This window comes from Mercenaria mercenaria, chromosome 8 (assembly GCF_021730395.1).
Source record: "Mercenaria mercenaria strain notata chromosome 8, MADL_Memer_1, whole genome shotgun sequence".
Taxonomy (NCBI): domain Eukaryota; kingdom Metazoa; phylum Mollusca; class Bivalvia; order Venerida; family Veneridae; genus Mercenaria; species Mercenaria mercenaria.
The window spans coordinates 68,947,477-68,971,078 of NC_069368.1; the positions used below are offsets into that span (position 1 = coordinate 68,947,477).

The 23,602-nt window shown below is 33.6% G+C and overlaps 1 protein-coding gene across 1 annotated transcript in view; it reads right to left on the bottom strand.

Annotated features, from left to right (window-relative positions):
* Positions 1-23,602, bottom strand: part of LOC123566173 (organic cation/carnitine transporter 2-like) — a 29,198-nt gene that overhangs the window by 4,863 nt on the left and 733 nt on the right. Inside the window, exons 2-6 of the mRNA XM_045360070.2 lie at positions 4,946-5,166; positions 4,141-4,371; positions 3,408-3,610; positions 1,249-1,421; positions 68-242 (exon numbers count right to left, since the gene is read on the bottom strand). Of these exons, the coding sequence (XP_045216005.2) occupies positions 68-242; positions 1,249-1,421; positions 3,408-3,610; positions 4,141-4,371; positions 4,946-5,166 (1,003 nt within the window). The remainder of the gene's footprint in view (positions 1-67; positions 243-1,248; positions 1,422-3,407; positions 3,611-4,140; positions 4,372-4,945; positions 5,167-23,602) is intronic.

A 23,602-nucleotide genomic window follows, 5' to 3' on the forward strand; every position in this document is an offset into this window, starting at 1 on the left:
AAAAAAAACCTCACCGGATGTTTTAAAAATATCTAAACATTACGGACTGATAGGAAATATATTTTACCAGGCAAACCACATGATTATAGATGTTAAAAATAATCGTTTAGATTTGATCAAATCAATAGCAGTGTAGGCTTTGGTAGAAGCATCTTTCTGGTTGGTGGTGTTCGCTGCTATTCCATTGTCTTCAGTTTCCGTCGCAGTTAAGAGGCCACTCTCTGTTTCTGACGTTACATTATCTGGAGAAAATTAGGTGCACCATGGCATAAGGTGGCATAAAGGTGACATGCAACTTTTTGTAATAAGTAAATATCGAACAATTATTACGAAATCAACCTGAGTTGTTCGTGCAATTTCTGTTTGATTTTGCATAAAGAAACAATCGCGAAATGATAAAGTTTGTTATGTCATTAAAAAAAATCAACGAATGTGTATCCCCCGCCGGACGGAATTAAGGTTTCACTGTTGATAAAGCATTACACTGCAACTGAACTTGGGCTGTATGACAGTTTGTTATTCCTAATAAAACTATTGAATGAAAAAAGATTTGTCTACATCCAGCAACAATGACCTTGACCGAAACTACCACTAAAACAAGAAAAAATGACATTCCCAACTTTGTCACTTTGCTATAATGAGATAAGATGCTATGAATTCTTATAAGGTTATAAGGTTTTCAAGCCAGTTAGGGGGCCTCCGTGGCCGAGTGGTTAAGGTCGCTGACTTCAAATCACTTGCCCCTCATCGATGTGGGTTCGAGCCTCACTCGGGGCGTTGAATTCTTCATGTGAGGAAGCCATCCAGCTGACTTACGGAAGGTCGGTGGTTCTACCCAAATGTCCGCTCGTGATAAAATAATGCATGGAGGGGCACCTGGGGTCTTCAAAAAAAATATTCAAGCCAGTTTTATCTTAAAGACTTCTTCAGCAAATACAAAAATGCCCATAGACTTTATATAAAAACATATGTTTCACTGTTTTAAGACATATGGAAAGCCAGAGCTGTCTTTTGTTGGATGAATACGTGGCATCTTCTTTAATTAAAGTATAGTATCTTCTCAAGGTCTTGATATGGTCATCGTACTTCAGTCAGAAAACTGACAGAACCCTAAAAGTTGCTTAAGTTTTTGATGAAATGCGAGATGATATAATTCAAATATGCATGTGTACATGTATGCGCTTTTCAATTAAGCTTAATCTCAGCAAGAACTCTATTACTTGTAAGGTAAACCAAAATGCCTTTTACCCTTTCTGACTTCTAAGACTATACCAGACTGCATCTCGTAAGCACGGAATCCACTTGCAGATACTATTTCATCATAGTCCTTGTTGTTTCGCTTACACGCTTTTTTAATAATAGCCTTGGCCTCTTTTATCCGTCCGTTCGCAATTAACCATCTTAGTGATTCGTCAATTAACCTGCAGTTTAAACTCATTTAGCTCACCATTTACCAATACAGCTTTTCATTGGCCTAGACAGGTCACATGACACGTTGATTAAAAACAAGAAAAAGAAAAAGAAAACAAGAGGGCCAAGATGGCCCTAGGTCGCTCACCTAAGAAACACTCCATAACAGTGTAAACATGTTTGACCTAGTGATTTCATGGAAACAAATATTCTGACCAATTTTCATTAAGATTGGACCAAAAAATTGGTCTCTTGCGATAAAACAAGCATTTTCTTAGATATGACCTAGTTTTTGACCCTAGATGACCCATGTTCAAACTCGACCTAGATTTTATCAAGGCAATCATTCTGACCAAAATTCATGAAGATCAACTGTCTCTATTGCATACACAATGTTTTTCTTCGATTTGACCTAGTGACCTAGTTTTTGACCCCAGATGACCCATTTTCGAACTCAGCCTAGATTTTATCAAGGTAATCATTCTGGCTAAATTTCATGAAGATCAGTTGAAAAATACAGCCTCTATTGCATACACAAGGTTTTTCTTTGATTTGACCTAGTGACCTAGTTTTTGACCCCAGATGACCCATTTTCGAACTTGGTCTAAATTTCATCAAGGCAATCATTCTGACCACAATTCATGAAGATCAATTGAAAAATACAGCCTCTATCGCATACACAAGGTTTTTACGTTATATGACCTAGTGACCTAGTTTTTGACCCGAGATGACCCATTTTCGAACTCGGCCTAGATTTCATCAAAGTAATCATTCTGACCAATATTCATGAAGATCAATTGAAAAATACCGCCTCTATCGCATACACAAGGTTTTTCTTTGATTTGACCTAGTGACCTAGTTTTTGACCCCAGATGACCCATTTTTGAACTCGGCCTATATTTCATCAAGACAATCATTCTGACCAAAATTCATGAAGATCAATTGAAAAATACAGCCTCTATCGCATACACAAGGTTTTTCTTTGATTTGACCTAGTGACCTAGTTTTTGACCCGAGATGACCCATTTTCGAACTCGGCCTAGATTTTATCAAGGTTATCATTCTGACCAATATTCATGAAGAAGAATTGAAAAATACAGCCTCTATCGCATACACAAGGTTTTTCTTTGATTTGACCTAGTGACCTAATTTTTGACCCCAGATGACCCATTTTCGAACTCGGCCTAGATTTCATCAAGGTTATCATTCTGACCAATATTCATGAAGATTAATTGAAAAATACCACCTCTATCGCATACACAGGTTTTTCTTTGATTTGACCTAGTGACCTAGTTTTTGACCGAGATGATCCATTTTCGAAATCGGCCTAGATTTTATCAAAGTTATCATTTGACCAATATTCATGAAGATTAAATGAAAATACAGTCTCTATCGCATACAAGGTTTTTCTTTGATTTGACCTAGTGACCTAGTTTTTGACCCGAGATGACCCATTTTCGAACTCGGCCTAGATTTTATCAAGGTTATCATTCTGACCAATATTCATGAAGATTAATTGAAAAATACAGCCTCTATTGCATACACAAGCTAAATGTCGACAGACGACAGACGACGGACGACGGACGCCGGACATCGAGCGATCAGAAAAACTCACCTGAGCATTGCTCAGGTGAGCTAAAAAGCCGAGGTTTACAGCATAGAAACTGACTGGCAATTAGGAGCTATTACATTTAGAAAAGTTTGACAACTGCAGTAAAAAGCCACTAAATCATTCCATATGGAACGCTACAACTGTCTTGAGACGGATCATTTCATGTTATCAATTCAGAGTGTGATATTAACTTGTCAAAACAGTGCCTTTTCATGTTAACAAGCCATGTTATCATGTTAAAATCTGGTGTTAACTTTTCAAAACAGTGCCTTATTACTATGTTAAAAAAGTTATGCTATCATGATAAAGTGTGATGTTAATCTGTCCAAAAAGAGTCAGATGATCTCTAAAAGCAGTGTACAATAGATTTGGAATAGTTACCTACCACCATTCAATGAGAGCCCAAGAAGACAAGCAGGCTAAACATATCTGAAGGTAGCGCCATGACATATTCCGGAAGATATAGGATACAGGTGTAATAATGGCTATGCCAGTCGTCCAGAACAACAGACCGAACACCTCAACATAGCTTCGGGTCCCTTTTGGCACGAGTTCAATGTTCAGAATCTGTATGGTAAGCCCAATACCCTTTATCGGGAAAAAATACGTAATATCATTTGCAAATATATTTTATCGTGGCATCGATGTTTTGAGTTTTCAATGAAAGGACACAGAGTAAAATGTTGGGTCTGCATAGCGGACGCATTTACTTTGAAGGACTCAATAAAACGACATATACTATAAGAAGCCGGAAGTCACCACAGGTAATTTTGGTAAATGGTACTTTATACTAGTGCTTATGAATTTGCTTTATCTAATTCTCGTTATATACTGTGTGCAGTCACGCACAGATTTGTGTTTAATATTTATATTTATACTGTATATGTGTATGGGCTGGAATAAACTAGATTTGGTTTTAGTATGATACACCTGAAGGCATGCCCAGGACTAAATTTCAATATATTTGGCCTTTAATGAGAATAGTCAGCTTGTTTGTTCTGTTTTGAAGACATCTGTACATGTCTTAATTAGCAAACCGTTGGATAAATCCTTATATGGAAATACTTAAGAATTGTTATTTCCTACTCACAGTGATCTAAAATGATGACAAGATTTACCTGTTGGAATGCACCAGTGAGAACTCGCATCACAGCAAAAGACGAGAAATTTGGGACAAATGCCGTAGCTAAAGCTATCCCAAATAGTGTCACGTGACATGTAATGTGGACGACCTTCCGACCATATCTATCCGATAAACTTGTAAATATAAACGCTCCAATGCCCTGACCAAGCATAACAAGCGTCTGTGAAACCTCTGCCAGCTCTTTTCTTTCACAAACCAAGTCCCACTAAACAATAGAATAGAAAAAATATGAAATTCAAATGTTAGAAATACAACTCTGTAGAATTGTATTTAGTAAGAATGCAACTTGTTTTTTATGGAAAAGAAGTAGAAAAGAAGTAAAAACTATAGGTGTTACTGACCTGTTAGCAATTAATGAGTATAAATAACAGCTTCCAAAAAAAACAAAAAAAAAAAAAACAAACCAAAATCAAACTACAATGTACATAAATATGAGCCATTTCGTAAGTGTGAACCATAGCCTTTCATACATTTACATGTATATGAACAATGAATCATGACCTTTCATAAATATGAACTATGACATTTCACAAAAGTGAACCATGACTTAAGGGACCATCTTGCAAAAAGAAAATATTTCAAAGAAATGACATTCATCACATTTTGACAGTACTGACCTTCAAAATTGCTCAAATTTGCGATATGGAGACATTTTATGCAGTTAACTTACAGTTATTTTTAAGAAAGTGTTGCTAACATATTATATATATATATATTGTATAACAATGTAAATAAAGAAAACTTAAAATTTTCTTATTTAACTCTGATTACATTTTCACCTCTGAAACCACTGATCTGTCCGTCGAAAACGGACCATAATCGTGATACTTCCAACCGTTTGTACATCCTGTCTGTGACATGGTTATTGCCCCTGTATCGTTGAGAACTGTTTTTATAGCGCATTTCTCATACTGTCTACTAACTGTCTCATTAAACATATCGCTGGAAGTAGTGCCGTTCCCCACATGTATCTCTTTACATTCATATTGTGGTCTGTAACCTGAAATAGATGTTTGAGGCATACAGACACTAAACAGAAAAATAGCGCGAAAAAATGGTAGTCGCATAATGGCGGATACAAATAGTTCTCAGTTTTTTTGCTCTGTAGAGCTATTTTCCTTATTTTCTTTGCAAAATTTTTTTTGCTAAAATCACATGACAGATCTATGCTTGACATGTAGTAGCATTTTCATAATGAAATAACAACATGACAAAATTGTTCATGGAAACTTAGATCATACACCACCAGTGTTATTTGGGGTCTCATTTTTTAGCTGATTTTGCAGTTTGTGTGTTTGATTGAAATTATTTTTCTTGCATCAAACATGACCCCCACTTTTCTTTTGATTTTTATTTAGCATTGACAAAACTCTTCAAGAAAATGTAGGTTGCAGACATTTAAAGTGGGTCCTGATGTGTGCTGCGGCCATTGGAAATAGGTCAATTTTATATAGAATAAAGAACAATAACTATTTAGTGTGTTATAACCTGAGAGTGTCTAACATTTCTTTTTGTATTATTAACTCCCTGAGGCCGATATCGTAACATACCTACTGTCGTCCAATCGAAGCGTATGCCGTAGGTTATTCTGCTATTACTCACACACTTACGCCTTACAGTTTAACTCGTCCTTTCAGTGAAAATCTGGGAAAGCATTTTGTTGAATTATTTGTTGAAAACAAAAGTTCTGTCATGAAATTATTGCCTGCATCTGTTTTTAAATGGAAAATATCTACATTAATGTTACATTTCGCCCTGTGAAAATGGCTAAATCTAGGCTTGTCTTACCCAGAGAGAAAGATGTCGTTTTTTACATGATATTTGCCTTGATGATTCAGAGTATTTAGAACAATAAAATTGGACATGTTTTAATGAAAATATCAAGTCGAAACTGTAAACTCTTGCCTGAAAATATTTGTTTTTGATATTGCTTTGTTCTTCACCATTTAAATGCGTGTTAAACCTAAATGATCTTCTACAGTTTTATCTAAAAGTTCGGAATACTAAATGTAACTTCGCTGTCGGCCTTTTTTTAAAAAAATCATCGTTATTTTAATTTCATACATTGTATTTTTCACACATCAGTTTTACGATTGAATTGATTAAACCAATTTTTGGAGTTTACACAACACTTTCGTTTGAAACATTCTCTGCGTTCAAGAAGAATGTTTGTTTCTGTATGTAGAAATCTGACATTATAAACAACTATTATAATCATGGCTCTACAAGATTCAGAAAAGTGTCAGCTTTCTGTTGTTGTTTTTTTTCCATTTTATTTATTCAAATTTAACAAAAATCGGTCCTTAAATACAGGTTTGAAGTTACGTGGTAAAATATTTCTTCAGGGAAGTGAGCTCGAGTTAATTCATAATAATTAAGCATATCACCACATGCGGTTGCATGCTGTTTTTCCTTCAGAATCCCTTTAGATCAATCTCTGATCATCTAATTACCGCCACTTAACATGTGACTGTGATTTCATCATATTTGGCCATGTATAATAATACCTGTTCAAAAGACGTGATCTCAGATCTCTGTACAATGGACAAACTAACAGAAAATGAAACTCTGAATCAACTTGATTCAAATTACATCGACTACATAATCTTTCATATCTAACAACATTTCTATAACGACCTTCTTCTAACTCTAAATTATGAGACGAACATCTTAACCTTGCTAAAGCGTTTCTATGAGCATCATTATTTATTATGCTTAAATAATTTTCTTGAACAAAATTTAACTTAAATTGTTTATAATAATCCAGTTTAGTAGATGAATCAAGTTCAGCCAACCATTGCTGTAAATACTGGTCATAGATCCTCTGAACTACTGCATTAACATTTGATTCAGATATTCTATCATAATTCCACAAAAAGGAAAATCCAAGTCCATTTAATAAGTTTCTCACATTAACTGACCAGCTACTTAACAATGTATTATTATGTCCTTGTGTCATCAATAATTTGTGCATTAATGTATTAGGCATATTCATAATTTTGTACCAGTGTTTTATAATTCTAATTTTACGTATTACATACATAGGAAATACACCAAATTCTCCATACACTGCACTGCTACATGTTTGCTGCTTAACACCAAGAATTTGTTTAAGAAACTTAAGGTATATACGTTCTATGTCTGGAGACTTATGGAAACCCCATATCTCAGATCCGTAACACAGTATCGGTAACACCATAGAATTGAAAAGTTTATCTTATCAGAAACATTTAAACTAACGTTATCAAAAAGTGAGTTTAGAGAAAAAAAAGAGCTTTTAATGCCTGCGTAGATAATGCCTTTTGAGCCTGATAGAAACTACCATTACATAACAAAGTAACACCAAGATATGTAAAAGTTTTAACTTGTTTCAAAAATTTATTATTATATTTCAACGAAACATTAGTTGGCCTATTACCCTGTCTAAAATCCATAACAACTGATTTATCTGCATTTACTTCTATACCCCATTTACTGCAGAATTATATAATCTATCTAACAATATTTGTAAGCCTTCCTCAGAATACGAAAATAAAGCAGTATCATCAGCAAATAATAACAAATATATTTGTATTTCGTCTATACTAAATGCATCGATGTTGTCATCAGCTAAGTATTCTTGCATATCATTGACAAACATTATGAATAGAAAGGGAGATAATGGTTCCCCCTGCTTTAAGCCCATATAGCTATCAAAAAATTCCGTTAAGGAACCATTGACCTTTACACATAATTTAACACTTTCATACATACTTCTATAAGTAAGAATTTTACAAGACACACTCATATCTACTAACTTAAACCAAATACCATTTCTATATGTTAAATCAAAGGCCTTACGGAAATCTACGAATGCAGTGTACAACTTCTTTTTTTCTCTCTCTTAACAACCCTATCAATAATAGAGTTTAGTACAAAAATACAGTCAACGGTGCTTTTACCTTTTCTAAACCCAAATTGGTTATCTGTAAGTGTATCATTCATATCAGACCACTGACGTAATCTATTATCAAGGATTATCGAAAATATTTTTGAGAAAATACTTGTGAGAAATATTCCTCTATAATTATTTGCATCACTAGGATCTCCCTTCTTAGGAACTGGGACTATAATTGCTTTAGTCCATGAAATCGGATAAATACCACAAGTAAAATATGATTAAAAAGTGTACACAAAGTTGGTGATAATAAATTATTGCTTTCAATAAATAACTCAGGTAAAAGTAGACCATAGCCTCCACTTTTGTTTCTATTTAAAGAAGAAATAGCTTTAGACACCTCAGCTGTTGTAAAGTCATCTCTGTTTATAAATTGCTCAACATCATCGTCAACAGTCAACAAATACATCTTCGTCATTAAATAAGTTCTTAAAATGGATGAAAAGTGCATTTTTAGGCATTTTACATTTAGATTCCTTATTCTTAAATTTTCTTATTTCATTCCAAAATAATTTTGGAGAATGTTTTGATCAATTATTCATTTTGTTTTTCTGGGCTAGATGAAATTTTGTCTTAGCTCGCCTTTTGGCTTATCTATACAAATGTCTATTTGTAACTAAATTTTCTCTATCTAATATAGATCTACTATTTGCATATAATCTATTTGCATTCACAAAATTGCTTCTTGCTTGCTCGCAATTCTGGTCAAACCATTCACTTTTATATTTTCTTCTGTATTTATAAGTTCTAATAACTTTCGTAACACCGTAAGTATCATATGCATTTTTGTACGTTAGATATAGAATCAATACCATTATCTATGCTTAAATTATTTTTAATAACATTATTTACAATCATTTCAATATTTGGCATATCAGATGTTATATATTCTCTAATACTATTATCCCACTTTATTTTTTTTACAGTCACAGACTCAGTACTGTTTTCATGCTTTTTGCGATAACAGTACATATCAATTTGTATAGGTGCATGTGAAGAAAATGAAAACATATCAGTTACTACAAAATTACTTATAATGGGAAATAATCGATACGACATCAATGCGTAATCTACAACACTATTACCGGTACTTAATATATTGGTAAAATTACCAACTCCGTATATCCTGACCAAGCCTACAGTTAACAATTTTTAGATCAAGATTCAAGATAGTTTATTTAGGCAAAAACATACAATACGTTCATTGCCGAACATGGAATAAATCATTGTAATATGACGGTACAAAACAAAGTTTCAAAAAGTTAATATATGAGAAAAGTATGAAAATAATGATTAAAAGGGTATAAGTTACATACAATTAATGTGTGACAAACTACTATGAAGATAGCAGTAAAATGAAAAACTTTATACAATTATGGAACATCTTCTCTTTTACAGTTTGCTTACTATATATATTTTGCTAATTTATTTATTATACTTGTTTGGTTCGATTTCATAATATGTTTAAACTTATGTAAGCTAGGCCAAGAATAATAATAATGTGGTAAACAGCTATATCTATATCTCTGTAAAACGGACAAACTAGTAAAAAGTGAAATTCGTTCTCAACTACATTCATATTACAATGCATATCCTATTCTGTCTTTCAATATTTCTGTATCTACCTTCTTCTATCAACAATTTGTGAGCTGAGCATCTAAATCTACTCAAAGCTTTTCGATGATTTACATTACTTACACAACATAAATACTTTTCTATTACAAAATCATCTTTAGTTATACAATAAGTGTCTAGTTTAGGCAAGTTATTGATTTCATTATACCATTATTGTAAGTATTGGTCTTTTATGCGCTGAATTATTTGATTCAGTTCTACATTTGTAATATTTTGATCATTCTATATATACGCATATATACGCAAATCCAAGTTCATTTAACATACATCTGACATCATCAGACCACTTATTTGATATAATACCATTATTATTCTTCATATTATAAATCCTATACACCAGTGGATCTTTATTTGTTTGTAATCTATACCAATATTTTATTATTCTTATTTTTTCTGTAAACATATAAAGGGAATCTTCCTAGTTTGCCGTACACAGTGGCATTTACTGTTTGTTGTCTAACACCTAACAACTGTTTCATAAATTTCATATGCACTCGCTCAATATCTGGTGCTTTGTGTAGACCCCATATTTCCGAGCCATAATTTAATATAGGTAAAACCACAGAATCAAACAGTTTTAGCTTATCTTGAAATTCTAACGAAACTGTATCAAATAACGTATTAAGTGAAAACAACGCTCTAAGTGCTTGATTTGATAATGCTTTCTGTGCTTGGAAATAACGACCATTAGAAGAAATAGTTACTCCAAGGTATGTAAACGTTTTAACTATTTGCAATTTTTGTTTTTCGTAAAATATATCAAAATTTTCAGATCCATTGCCTGGTTTACAAAGCATAACAACAGTTTTATCGGTGTTCACAGTTATACCCCATGATTTACAATAAGCATTCAACTTACCTAACAAATGTTGTAAACCCTCAACAGTATATGAAAATAAAACTGTGTCATCAGCAAATAACAAAAGAAACAATTTTAATTCTTCTACACTAAAAACATCTACTGTATCAGTCATCACATAAGTATACATATCATTGATGAAAAATAAGAACAACAATGGTTCTCCTTGTTTTACGCCCATGCATGTTTCAAAATAGTCTGTAAGAGAGCCATTGACACGGACACATGATTTCACATTTTCGTACATAACTTTTAACATATTAACTATTTCTGATGAAGCTCCATTTGTAATAAGCTTAAACCAGACTCCATTCCTATAATCAACATCAATTGCTTTTCTAAAATCAATAAAGGCTAAGTATAGTTTTTTCTTCTCACAATTTATAATTTTGTTTATTATAGAATTTAACACAAAAATACAATCTATTGTACTTCTTCCTTTGCGAAATCCAAATTGAACATTTGATAATAAGTCATTATTTTCTGCCCACTTGCGTAGCCTGTTATCTAACAAAATTGAAAATATTTTTGCAAATATACTAGTGAGGGTAATACCCCTGTAGTTATTAACATTGTTAAGGTCACCTTTTTTTGGCACAGGTACAATGATTCCTTGTGTCCAGCTTAGCGGATACACACAATTAGAATACATAAAGTTAAAAGTTTGCAAAGAACAGGTGTCAATAAATGTTTACATTCTAAAAATATTTCAGGTGTAAGTGAATCATTTCCGGCACTTTTACCCCTTTTAAGTGATGAAATAGCTTGTTCAACTTCTTCCGTATTGAAATCTCTATCGAGTTCATCTATAATTTGGCTATTAAAATTATCGTTTCTTAGTTGTGTTTCAACATGATCATCTGTAAAAACATCATCACTAGCAAACAAGTCTCTGAAATGTTCAAACAATACCTCTCGACTTATTTTACTGCCATTTTTGTTTTTAGACTTTAATTTCTTGATTTCAGACCAAAATTTCTGAGGCTGGTTCTTTGCCATTTCATGTAATTTAACTTTTTGTTTATTTTTATACATTGAAGTTGCCTTTCTTTTAACATGTTAGTACCTTCTACGTTTTAACAATAATAACTCTCTATTTTCTATTGATTTATTCTTTCTATAATTTCTAATTTCGGATCAAGTATAGTATAAGAAAAAAAAATTCTGGTGTAATAAATGAGTAATTTGGTTACTGAATTGTATTATAAGGCTATATACTTCAGAATACAAATAAATCTTATAGCCCTAATTCCTAATAGTTATCATGGTTATTGTTCCAAATAAAAAAGTAATTCGGCAGTAATTAATAAAATCTAAAGACATTAATCTGTGAATATAATGGCGTTCAAAGGTTAACAGGTCGACAGGTTGAGAGGTCGACATGATGACAGGTTTAAAAGTCGACAGGTCGACAGGTTGACAGGTCTACAGGATGACAGGTTTAAAAGTCGGCAGGTTGACATATATAAATAAAGAACAAGATGAAATAGTTTCGCTGTCAACTTGTCGACCTGTCGACCTGTCAACCTGTCAACTTGTCAACCTAACAAGATAAAATAGTTTCGCTCTCACCACTAGAAATGTAGTAATATATTATTTATTATTTAGTAAACACGTATTTAATACTTTCAAGCGTATTATTTCACGAAACTACTTTTTGCTTATACTATACTTGGGCCCTATTTGTCGCTCTTAGCTCCCTTCGGGCATTTTCACATTCATAATTAAACCAAGGGCTTTTGAATTTGCGTTCACTTTTCTGAGAGTTTTTATGCACATTTTCCTTTTTACCAAAAAAATTCACTAAGCATAACATCTTGATATTGTTGTATTTTATCCTTGCTATAACAAAGTTTATCAGAATATACTTTATTTAAATCAGTTTCTTGCAAAACTTATTTGCACTGGCGCATGGGTAGAACATGTATACATATCATGTACAATAAAATCAGTAATAAGGGGAAATAACTCATATGAAGATCAGAGCACAAGCATAAATCTATTAGCTTAATACCCGATGAATTAACAATTTTATCGAGAGAACTTCTCACAGGTAACGTATCAAGGTCAGAATCGTGTAATTCGTTATCAGTGGTGTGTATATAGCGTTCATAAATGTCCGGAGACTCTAAAATGTCACATTTATCGCCGCATCGCGAGTTCAAGTCTCCCATTATGCCAACGGAACCCATACTAGAGTATTTTCTGACATTTGCTTAACAAAAATCGCTAAAGACTGGTCGATATTTACAGGTATGGACGACAGCATAATACAGATAAATGTATTGAATTATACGGTGTGTCTACTCCCTGTATTAGACCTTCCTGCTTGGGTGTAAAATAAACTTACAAAATATTTGAAGCTTAAACAAATATTTTTATATCCAATTTCGTTCGTAGCTTATATCAAAATAAAACGAAATTTTCACTTCGAAATATTCACAATTTTAAAGGGTGATGTTCATTTCCCAGGGAAACATATTAGCACTTCAGCATGTCAATAACTAATAGTCATCAGCAAATTGGATACTTAGTTAGTGGTCAGCCATAAATATTTATCTTGCATATTAATTACCATCACATGTGTTTTATGGTTTGGCTAGGTGTTACCGGTATTTTCTTTTTTCAAGATAAAAAAAGAGATTGTGGAAACAATATTTTTTGCTGCTGTAGTATTATTTTCTTTGCAATGCCAGTCTCGCTATTAATTCTTTGAGATCGTGTAGTCACAATCATTAAAATTTAATTCGTCAGTCGTATATAACTACTGAAACAAAATGCAAGCACTAAGTTGGTTACAGTTCAATTTATTATGATGCATTTTATTAAAAAAAGAAATAGCATGATGTAATGAATGATTAATTATATTGATTAATTAGTCCCCTACTGGTTGAAAACCAGTTTCGGGGACTATAGGAATGCACTTTTCCGTCATTCCGTCCGTCCGTCTGTCCGTCCGTCCGTCTGTCCGTCCGTCCGTCCGTCCGTCCGCAATTTCGTGTCCGGTCCATAACTCTGTCATCCATGAAGGGATTTTAATATTACTTGGCACAAATGTTCCCCATGATGAGACGACGTGTCATGCGCAAACCCGGACCCTAGCTCAAAGGTCAAGGTCACAATTGGAGGTCAAAGGTCAACAGGGCTTTTTTCCTGTCCGGTCCACAACTCTCCCATCCTTGAAGGGATTTTAGTATTACTTGGCACAAATGTTCCCCATGATGAGATGATGTGTCATGCGCAAATCCCGGACCCCTAGCTCAAAGGTCAAGGTCACAATTGGAGGTCAAAGGTCAACAGGGCTTTTTTCCTGTCCGGTCCATAACTCTCCCATCCATGAAGAGATTTTAATATTACTTGGCACAAATGTTCCCCATGAGGAGACGACGTGTCATGCGCAAACCTGGACCCCTAGCTTAAAGGTCAAGGTCACAATTGGAGGTCAAAGGTCAACAAGGCGTTTTTTCCTGTCCGGTCCATAACTCTCCCATCTATGAAGGGATTTTAATATTACTTGGCAGAAATGTACCTCATAATAAGACGATGTGTCATGCACAACTTTCAGACCCCTAGCTCAAAGGTCAAGGTCACACTAAACAGTCAAATGTTAACATAGCATGAACAGGGTCTGTTTCGTGTCCGGTCCATAACTCTGAAATTCATTAAGGGATTTTAATATCACTTAGCACAAGTGTTCCCATGATGAGACGACGCGTCATGCGCAAATCCCGGACCCCTAGCTCAAAGGTCAAGGTCACAATTGGGGGTCAAAGGTCAACAGAGTTTTTTTCCTGTCCCGTCCATAACTGTGCCATCCATGAAGGGATTTTAATATTACTTGGCACAAATGTTTCCCATGATGAGACGACGTGTCATGCGCAACACCCAGTACCCTAGCTTAAAGGTCAAGGTCACACTTTGAGATCAAAGGTCAAGAGGATTTTTTTTCCTGTCCGGTCTATAACTTTGTCATGCAAAGCAGGATTTAGATATCAGTTGGCACAAATATTCCCCTGGATGAGACAACATGTCATGCGCAAGAACCAGGTCCCTAGGTCTAAGGTCAAGGTCATATTTAGAGGTCAAAGGTCAAATTCAAGAATGACTTTGTACGGAACATTTCTTCTTCATGCATGGAGGGATTTTGATGTAACTTGGAACAATGTTCACCACCATGAGGCACCCTTGTTTTTAGAATTACGTCCCTTTGTTGTTACTATAAATAGATTTTATTGTAACTTTTTTATTACTGGCGGTAGAGAAAAATCGAGACCACTTTTCTGTGGTACAGCATGCATGTTACATCCAATTTTTAGGTGTATTTTGACCTATCTCTACCTGGTAAAGGGTTTCTTGTGGACTTATATTATATAGATTTTTTTTTTTTTTTAAAGATTAATTTCCCTTTGTTGTTACTATAAATAACTTACATGATAACATTTTTATAATCAGCCAAAAAAATTCAATATGAAAACAACTGTGGGTTTTTATATATGCACATTTTAATCCAAGTGTGTTGTTATAACATATTGTATATGTAGTACAATATTGTTTATACATCATTGACAGATATCAGTTCATTATGTTATACTGCAGTAGAGAAAATTAGGTGCCTTCCAGTAGGGGACTTTGTATTGCATGGCAATACTTCATTCACTTGTTATTATATGTATACGCTGGTCAATATCAAATCGTAAATGTTATGTGCGTTGTCTGCAAATGTTCCGTATATGATTTTTTAAGTTTAATTTCGTACTAGCCTAGATCATAAGTCGACGAACACTTTTGATGATGAGACGGGGCAGTTCAACCTTTGAATTGGAATTACGCCGACTGGTAGTCATTTGATTCCGTGTCCGTGTTAATAATGCAATATTTGATATTCCCTATTATAATATTATGACAGCACATTTTGTACCTTCATAACTGAGCGAGTTCTGATGAATTTTATTTTAGAATAAATTTGCAGTTTAAAATCCTCACAGTATAATACATAGAATGAATTCAATACATTGTACACTCACCATGTAATGTCATTGTACACTCACCATGTAATGTGTTGGTATGAAACCTGGCCCGGGATTACAACAAATACTTTCTCTCAACACTCGAATTTCAAATATACAAAATGCGATATTTTTGTCTAAGATTGCAAATGTAGATAAGAAAGAACCTATGGAAATGTTGTAAGTATATTGAAAATACAAAATTGTTAACTTTTTTTTGGCCTGGTTTACTAGTCATGAGGTATCTAGATGTGTAATTATTTAAACTGAGAGCCACATTCCGCACTCAGCTCTGGTAAATTACAGTTATACTATACACTTACAATGTTCTGAACTATACTTGAAAATGTAAAAGACCAATGTAAAAATCCACATTTCTCACAAAATAGTGTCATTATGCACCTCAAAAGAGGAAAATTCACATTTTATTCTTGTTACAGTATTAATTACAGGATTTCATGTACTTGATTATTAATGACAACCCTGTCGGTCAATTTTGAATGATATTTTCAAAACAGGGTAATTGAAAAAAAAATGAATAAACAATCAAATAAACAATAATAAAAAAAATGGATGGTCATGTTTGCTTCCAGTAATCACTGGGTAATAAAACAAATGAAACTATGATTCTTAATAACCTGACAATAAGCTACATGCTATGACCACCAACCTGTACCAACACCCTCCTTTAACACACCTACTGCGTTTACATTAAAATCCAATAAATAGAAATGCATCATTAACAAAGAATGTTTACATCATCATTACTCGAAATTTACACCCGTTTTTGTGTGAATATCAGATGTTTATTTTGAAGTATAATCTATTTCTAAACAGTTTTGATATTTTATTTGAGTCTCATCCTTTATATTTTATACATATATACAAACAATAAAAATCATACATATCATCAGTAAATGGCCATTCTATATAGAATTACAAGAGACTAGCTAAAAAAACAAGAGTTGTCCGTAAGACAGCGCGCTCGACTTTTCTCAGTGCTTGACTCTGAATTAGCTTTGCCAGTAAAAACATTCCAAGTTAAAAAGGGACAGAACTCTAATCAGAGTTATGGGAATTGTGTCTCCTGGTGTAGACCTTGATTGTAAATAACTATTTAGAGTTTCAAGTCAAAAGCTTTAATAGTGACAGATATTTGACTTTTACCAAAAAATTCGAAGTTAAAAGGGGGCATAATTCTGTCAAAAACCAAAACAGAGTTATGGGTATTGTTTCTTCTGGTGTAGACTTTGATGGTAATTAAGTATTTTAAGTTTCAAGCTAAAAGCTTTGATAGTAACAGAGACATTTGACTTTATCCAAATCTTTAACCAAAAATACTAAGTTAAAAAGGGGCATAATTCCATCAAAATCCAAATCAGAGTTATAGGAATTGTGTCTCCTGGTGTAGACTTTGATTGTAAACAACTATTTTGAGTTTCAAGTACAGAGCTTTAATAGTATAAGAGATATTTAAAAAAAAATCTAAGTTAAAAAGGGGCATAATTCTGTCAAAATTCAAATCAGAGTTATGGGGATTGTTTCTCCTGGGATGGTAAATAAGTACTTTAAGTTTCAAGTCAATAGCTTTGATAGTAACAAAGATATTTGACTTGACTTTATCAAAAACTTTAACCAAAATTTCTAAGTGAAAAAGAGGCATAATTCCATCAAAATTTAAAGCAGAATTGTGGGGATTGTTTCTCCTGGTGTAGACGTTGATAGTAAATAACTATTTTTAGTTTCAAGTCAATAGCTTTGATAGTAAGAGAGATATTTGACTTTATCAAAAAAACTTTCGCCGACGCCGGGGCGAGTGCAATAGTTCTACTTTTTCTTCGAAAAGTCGAGCTAAAAAGTACATTACACTATTAAAATCACAGTAAAGCTATTTCAAGTGTATTCTGTTGTATTTTGTATTGTGTTCATTCCAAGTGGTGTGTGTGTGTGTTTGTGTGTGTATGCTTGTGTGTACTTAAGTTGTATGTATGTATGTATTTATGTACTGTGTTGTGTTTGTGTTGTGTTGTAAATGCATGTATGTGTGTGTGTGTGCGAGCCTGTGTTTGTAAAGTATTACCTCTGACAACAACTAAGGTACTTCCTATTCAAAACTAGTATTTATATCAATACAGAATTACAGGAGACTAATTATTATTATTATCACTGTTAATTTGTTCACACACATCTTTTTACATGAACCATATTTATATGATAAAAACTGAGGAGCAGTCGCTAATTGAAAATTAAAAAAAGTCTTAAAACCAAAAAAGGTAGTAAGAATCTGACCACTAATATGGGCACTACCGCGCAATTAACAAATGGTTTAAAAAAACGTGTACACAAACGCGCTGAGACAGGTAAGTTGTAATATTTAAATCCATCTTTGAATAATTATTAAATTTACAAACATGCGTTTATTTACATATATTTTTGTATTTTATGAAACCTGCTTTGTTGTGGTATTTTTTTTATCCTTTGGTATCGTATGCGATGTAAGTGTACAAATATTTCAGCCTTCTTAAACTTAACATTTTCCGAACATTCATTTCTCTGATAATGGAACTGCATCGTCGGAATCATCATCCGACGGACTGATATGTCAGAATCAGCATGATAATACATATTTTCCTCATTTTAAGAAAGATCTCTGGCCGACGACATTATTTTACTCTTTTGAAATACAATATGAACGAAACACAGCGGAGATCGTCTTTTTTTATTTCATTTGCATGACCGCACAGTTAAAGACATTTATTTTAACAAGGGAATTAATTATTAGCACACCTAGTAATTATAACTGAAGAAGCTTTCGTGTGTACGGGCCCTCCGTAAGGATTTTAATTTACCCAACATACAAAACTTTTTCACCTATATAAAAATACAGTTGGGCAACAAATGGATGTTTTAAATGAGGTCGTAGAAATTTAGCGGTGTGCCGTAACCATGGAAACGGCTTCTGAAGCTGATAATCGCGGAAACTAAAATTTTTTCTTTTGTCATATTTCAAATAGTAATGGTATTAGAAACTTGATTGTTTTCATATTTTAATCAAGTTATGAATACCTACTGTTTGCAGTGATTATATTTTAAATATCTTATTAAATTTCTTAATTGTCGTCAGCACGTGCAATTTTAGTAATTAGCACGTGCATTTAGTTTTGAACCAAGAATGTGCCTCTTTTAATCAGAAAAAGTTGTTTGCACTTAATTACAACTATGGCTCAATTTTGGCTTGAAAATGTTTTATAATACGCATGCAATTAAAATTCAAAAAATTTGATACGTCAGTTTAACACAATTTCATATATTAATGCAACAGATTACATGCCATATAGGCTATTCATTCGCTTCCTTTTTCAATACACATAGACAATGAAGTTAAGGAATAACACGTTGAACCTCGGCTTAGAATATTTAACATATATGATATGAAAAAAATTGTTTATTAAATTAATTGTTGAACAAATTGTGAATAAATTATGTGCGCCATGTTATTTGTCAATTGCGAAATATCAGATATCAATGCTAAACACCTTATGTAAGATGTTTTGAAAACGAAATGACATTTATTAAGTACTATGGAAGGTTATGGAAAGCCGGTGTGCCATGCTAATTGTCAAATGCTAAATGACAAACAGTTATTGCAAAATGCTATTTGCTATATGCTTAATGTCAAATACTGCCTGTGAAATGGTTATTGTCAAACAATAAATGATAATTGTTAATTGCAAATACGAAACAATAAATGCCAAATGCGTATTGCTAAGTACTTACTCAGAATATATCAGTGTATAAATGCATCCTGTAAATAGTCATTGGCCATTGTAACATAACTTTGTCTCTGTTAAAAATATTTCTTAAATATTTCTTTTAAAACATTTTAGAGTAAAAGTTTCGATCATGTCATCTCATAACCTTTAGAACATGTTATTGCTTCAAATCAGACTGATAGAACTTCATATGTTTTCAAGTGATTAAAAGTAACAGTCATTAGTGTAAGTAAGGGATACAGATCATTAACTCACATCATTAACTCACAAAGTCAAAGCATTTGACGAGTAGCATTTGCCATTTGGCAATAATTATAGGCATTTAGCACAAAGGATATGGCATATGGCATTTGATATACCAAAATTAATGCTATATGCCTAAGGAAGGCCATTGCGCAATGGTAACTGCAAAAATGTTAATGCAAAATGAAAAATGCTATTTACGAACTGCTTAATTTCAAATATTGGCTTTCTCGAGAACGGTCAATGATAAATGTGTTTCTTTTTCTTTCTTTTTTTTTTTTTTTTTTTTTTTTTGTTAAAACAATAAATGTCAAAATGCTCATTGCTATGTTTTCATTGAAATAAAGAGCTGAATATATGAGTTATATAATCATTGCCCTTCGTCACATCACTTTGTCTCTGTTACATATCTTAGTCTATTATATAATTTACAGCAAAATGTTTCGGTTCGTTGTTCTCGTAACATCTGCAACGTTATTGCTTTAAATTAGGAAGGCAGATACATTTTTTTCAAATAAGTAAAAGCTACATTCATTAGTTGAAGAGATAAAGATCATAAAGATTGATAATTTGAGAATTACTATTTATCATTTGACAAATAGAATTTGTTTTTCTCTTCTTCTTCTCGTTTGCAACTACACTGTCAGACCAGTAGCCTCGATGAAACTTGTGGTTTGCCGCAGATCCTCAATGCCTCCATATAGTTTCTGGTGCACTGAGGTATCTATCGGCCAAGTCGTGGCTACTCATATCACATAGTTGGCGATGGTGCCAGTCTGTATTTCTTGTACATGTGAGCATTGAGCTTGTTGTGCCCTGAGCGAAGCCTGACCAGCATCACTTGTTCAGACCGATCAAGGAGATGAAAAGCATCTTCCTCCATCCTTGGTCTCGTTAGTGCCTTGATGATGGTGACTTTCTCCTTGTAACTCACAGGTTTTGTTGGTTGTTCTGACTGAGATTCTAGCTTAGCCAGTTTGTCTGCCTCTTCATTGCCTGCAAGTCCACATTGGGATGGAATCCACTGAAGTGCTACTTTGCAGGTTATACTCAGGCTCTGCATTCTCCTGGCTAGCTGCGGAGCTTTATTGTTGATCAGAACTTCCATAACAGACAGTGCAGACAGTGCAGACAGACTGAGGAGCTTTCTTCTGCCGCGTCTTTAACCATTGAGATGGCCTTCATGAGTGCTTCAGTCTCTGCCTTGTAATTGCTGCAGTGTTTTCCTGTGGCTGCATGTAGAGTTGTAATGACATTTAACATTTTGTATACGGCATATAGTATGTAGCATTTAGCATTAAGTATGTGACATTAACATTAAGCTATTGACTTTAGCATTAACAACAGGGGCGTAGCGTGATAAGTTTAGATGTTACTCAAGGGAAGAGTGTGGGGGAGAGGAATCCCCTCCTCCGGCTGGATCTGGGGAGCCTCCCCCGTGGAAACTTTAGAGCAAACCTAGAGAAAGCAGGGTGGCTTCTGGTGACTTTTCTAACCAAAACTATGCTTCCTCAGTTTTGAACAAAATATTCACAAACGGATTGGAATGTAAAGAAAGGTCTATATAAGTTGATGAACGATAAAAATCGGGGTCGGTGACAGGGATGGGGCTGGCATTTTGGAAGGACTTGAACTAGGCTGTTTATATATTCAGGACGAAATTTGTTATTCACAAATTAAGCAACATGAGCTCTTTTTCCAAACTTATTTGTTGTATACAAAAATTTGCATTCACTATACATTTTACTATGGAAAGACAAAAGCGTTATGCATTGCAGTAATAATATCAATGACGGTCCTTTCCGCGAGATTGCACGCGTAATCTGACGTCCTTCACCAAAAACATGAACAAAATGGCCTCGTTCCAAACATTCTTTCAAAATTGGACGCCAAAACATTCAAAAAGAACATTTAATTATAGCTTTAACTAATTCTTCTGACGTCAAAGATCACAACTGAATGATATGACTGGAGTTAAACATATTTTAAATAAAAACCAGGAACTGTATTTTTATCAGGAGGCGAATTATAGTTGAACGTGGGCGGGTCTTTTTTACTGTGACTAAAAGATCGATATCTTGACATTTATTTTGATTTTCTGATACTCCTGGAAAGCAAGTCAGTTATTTTTGTAGCAGGCTGTCGTAAAATTGAATGGCATTTTTGTTCGTTTTTATGGGCATGAACCACACTGGAAGGCTTCTTGCCAATCAATCAAAAGATTCACTAGCGCGATTCATCAGTTTGCAAGAAGTCCCAGAAAATAGCATTCAATTCTTAAATAAAGTACACGCGTGCATACGTGTTACAATGGAGTATATGCAAATCACCTTGCAATAAATACTATAAACTGCCTAGGAACTGATTAGACTGCTGAGGACAAACTTTGACTTTTGCACAATTTCAAAACAGAACAAAAATGATGAAGCTATTTTAATAGATTCTTATTTCATTCTTCAAGTTCAAATATTTAATTACTAATGTCGTCTACACATTTCCTTTATTATCGTTTCATGAACTTGGATTTTATATTTCAGCCTAAACATCTGTCACAAGACTTTTGTCTCTGTATCATTATTTACTTGATTTCCAAGGATGTAGAGATACATTTTTTTGAAAATCAATGTTCATGGCAAAGACGATTGTTATATTAAAATGCAACATACAACTTGTAAACATTGTAAACATGCAACAGATGGCTAAAATAACCTTGGTCTAGAAATCAATATAATGCTTTAACTGCAATTTAAAAGAGAATTTACCGTAAATGCTGGTTATGGTCATGAGCATTTATTACATAATTATGTGTATCCTAGGTTTAAAGAAATCGAGTTATTACCGTATTTCAAAGGTATTGAGGTGTAGGATGTATAATTATTTCATGCGTTAAATAATTTTGATTGATGTATTTTACTGGCAATACATTTTGGGAAATGGGTGTCAGGGTATAAGAAGGTGACTGGTGTTGAAACTTTATTTCTCTATAGTCCCCTTTCCCACGACTGGGTGAAGTAGGGATGAGTAGGTGCCTCTTAGCATAATGACCCAGAAAGTATATTCATAAGGTAGAAATTAATGAATTGATAGTTTATATGACTGAAGTTGAGTGTTATACTATGGCAATGCGGATAACAAAGCCTAAATGTTAATTTATGAATTTGTTCTTTTTGCTCCCGTTCATTCTCTTTGATTATGGGATTGATAATTTAGTTTTGTTTGAGCGTAGCGAAATAGGAAATAATTAACAAATGATCAAGGCCTTCGAGTGGTTTATCGTCTAATTTCCCACGGTTCAGAGTTCAGATGCGTAAGAATTGAACCACGAAGGCGTTAGCCCGAGTGGTTAAATACTGAAGCATCTTAACCGTGGTAAATTAAACAATAAATCACAACATTTCCGTCTTTGTTTAACTGGAAATCAAATCGAGCCATGTTAGAATATTTGGGAATTCATAGATGTTACAGATACAGTTGTTGTTTTTTGGTGAGAAGACATGTCATATTTAATGGCTATATATGTGTTTGTATATTATCAAAATGCTGTAAAGCACTGAAAATGAGGTCTCAAGAGTTAATTGTTAATATGAAACAAAGGAAGAATGTAACTTTGTACCATTTCGGTATTTTCACTCAAAGCAAATTGATTCTAATATAGTGTGCATATTGATAAGTATCGAAACAGTCGTACAAAGTTGCAATAAATAATTAATCCTACCACTGAGACGTCTAGGATTTATTCAAGTTGCTAAAATTTAGTAAGGGGTAATGCGTGGGGGTGGGGAGATCCGGGGTTTGGCCATCCGAAGTTATTCATTAACACTTGAAATTCGTCTTTACACATAGTCCCCTACTAACGTTCTGTTTGCTTCTTAAAACGAGATTATGGTATTTGTATGTTTTGCAATGTTTAGAAATGGTTACCAAGAAATACACTGATGATGTCAAATATGGGAAAGGTTACCAAGAAATACAGTAGATATTAT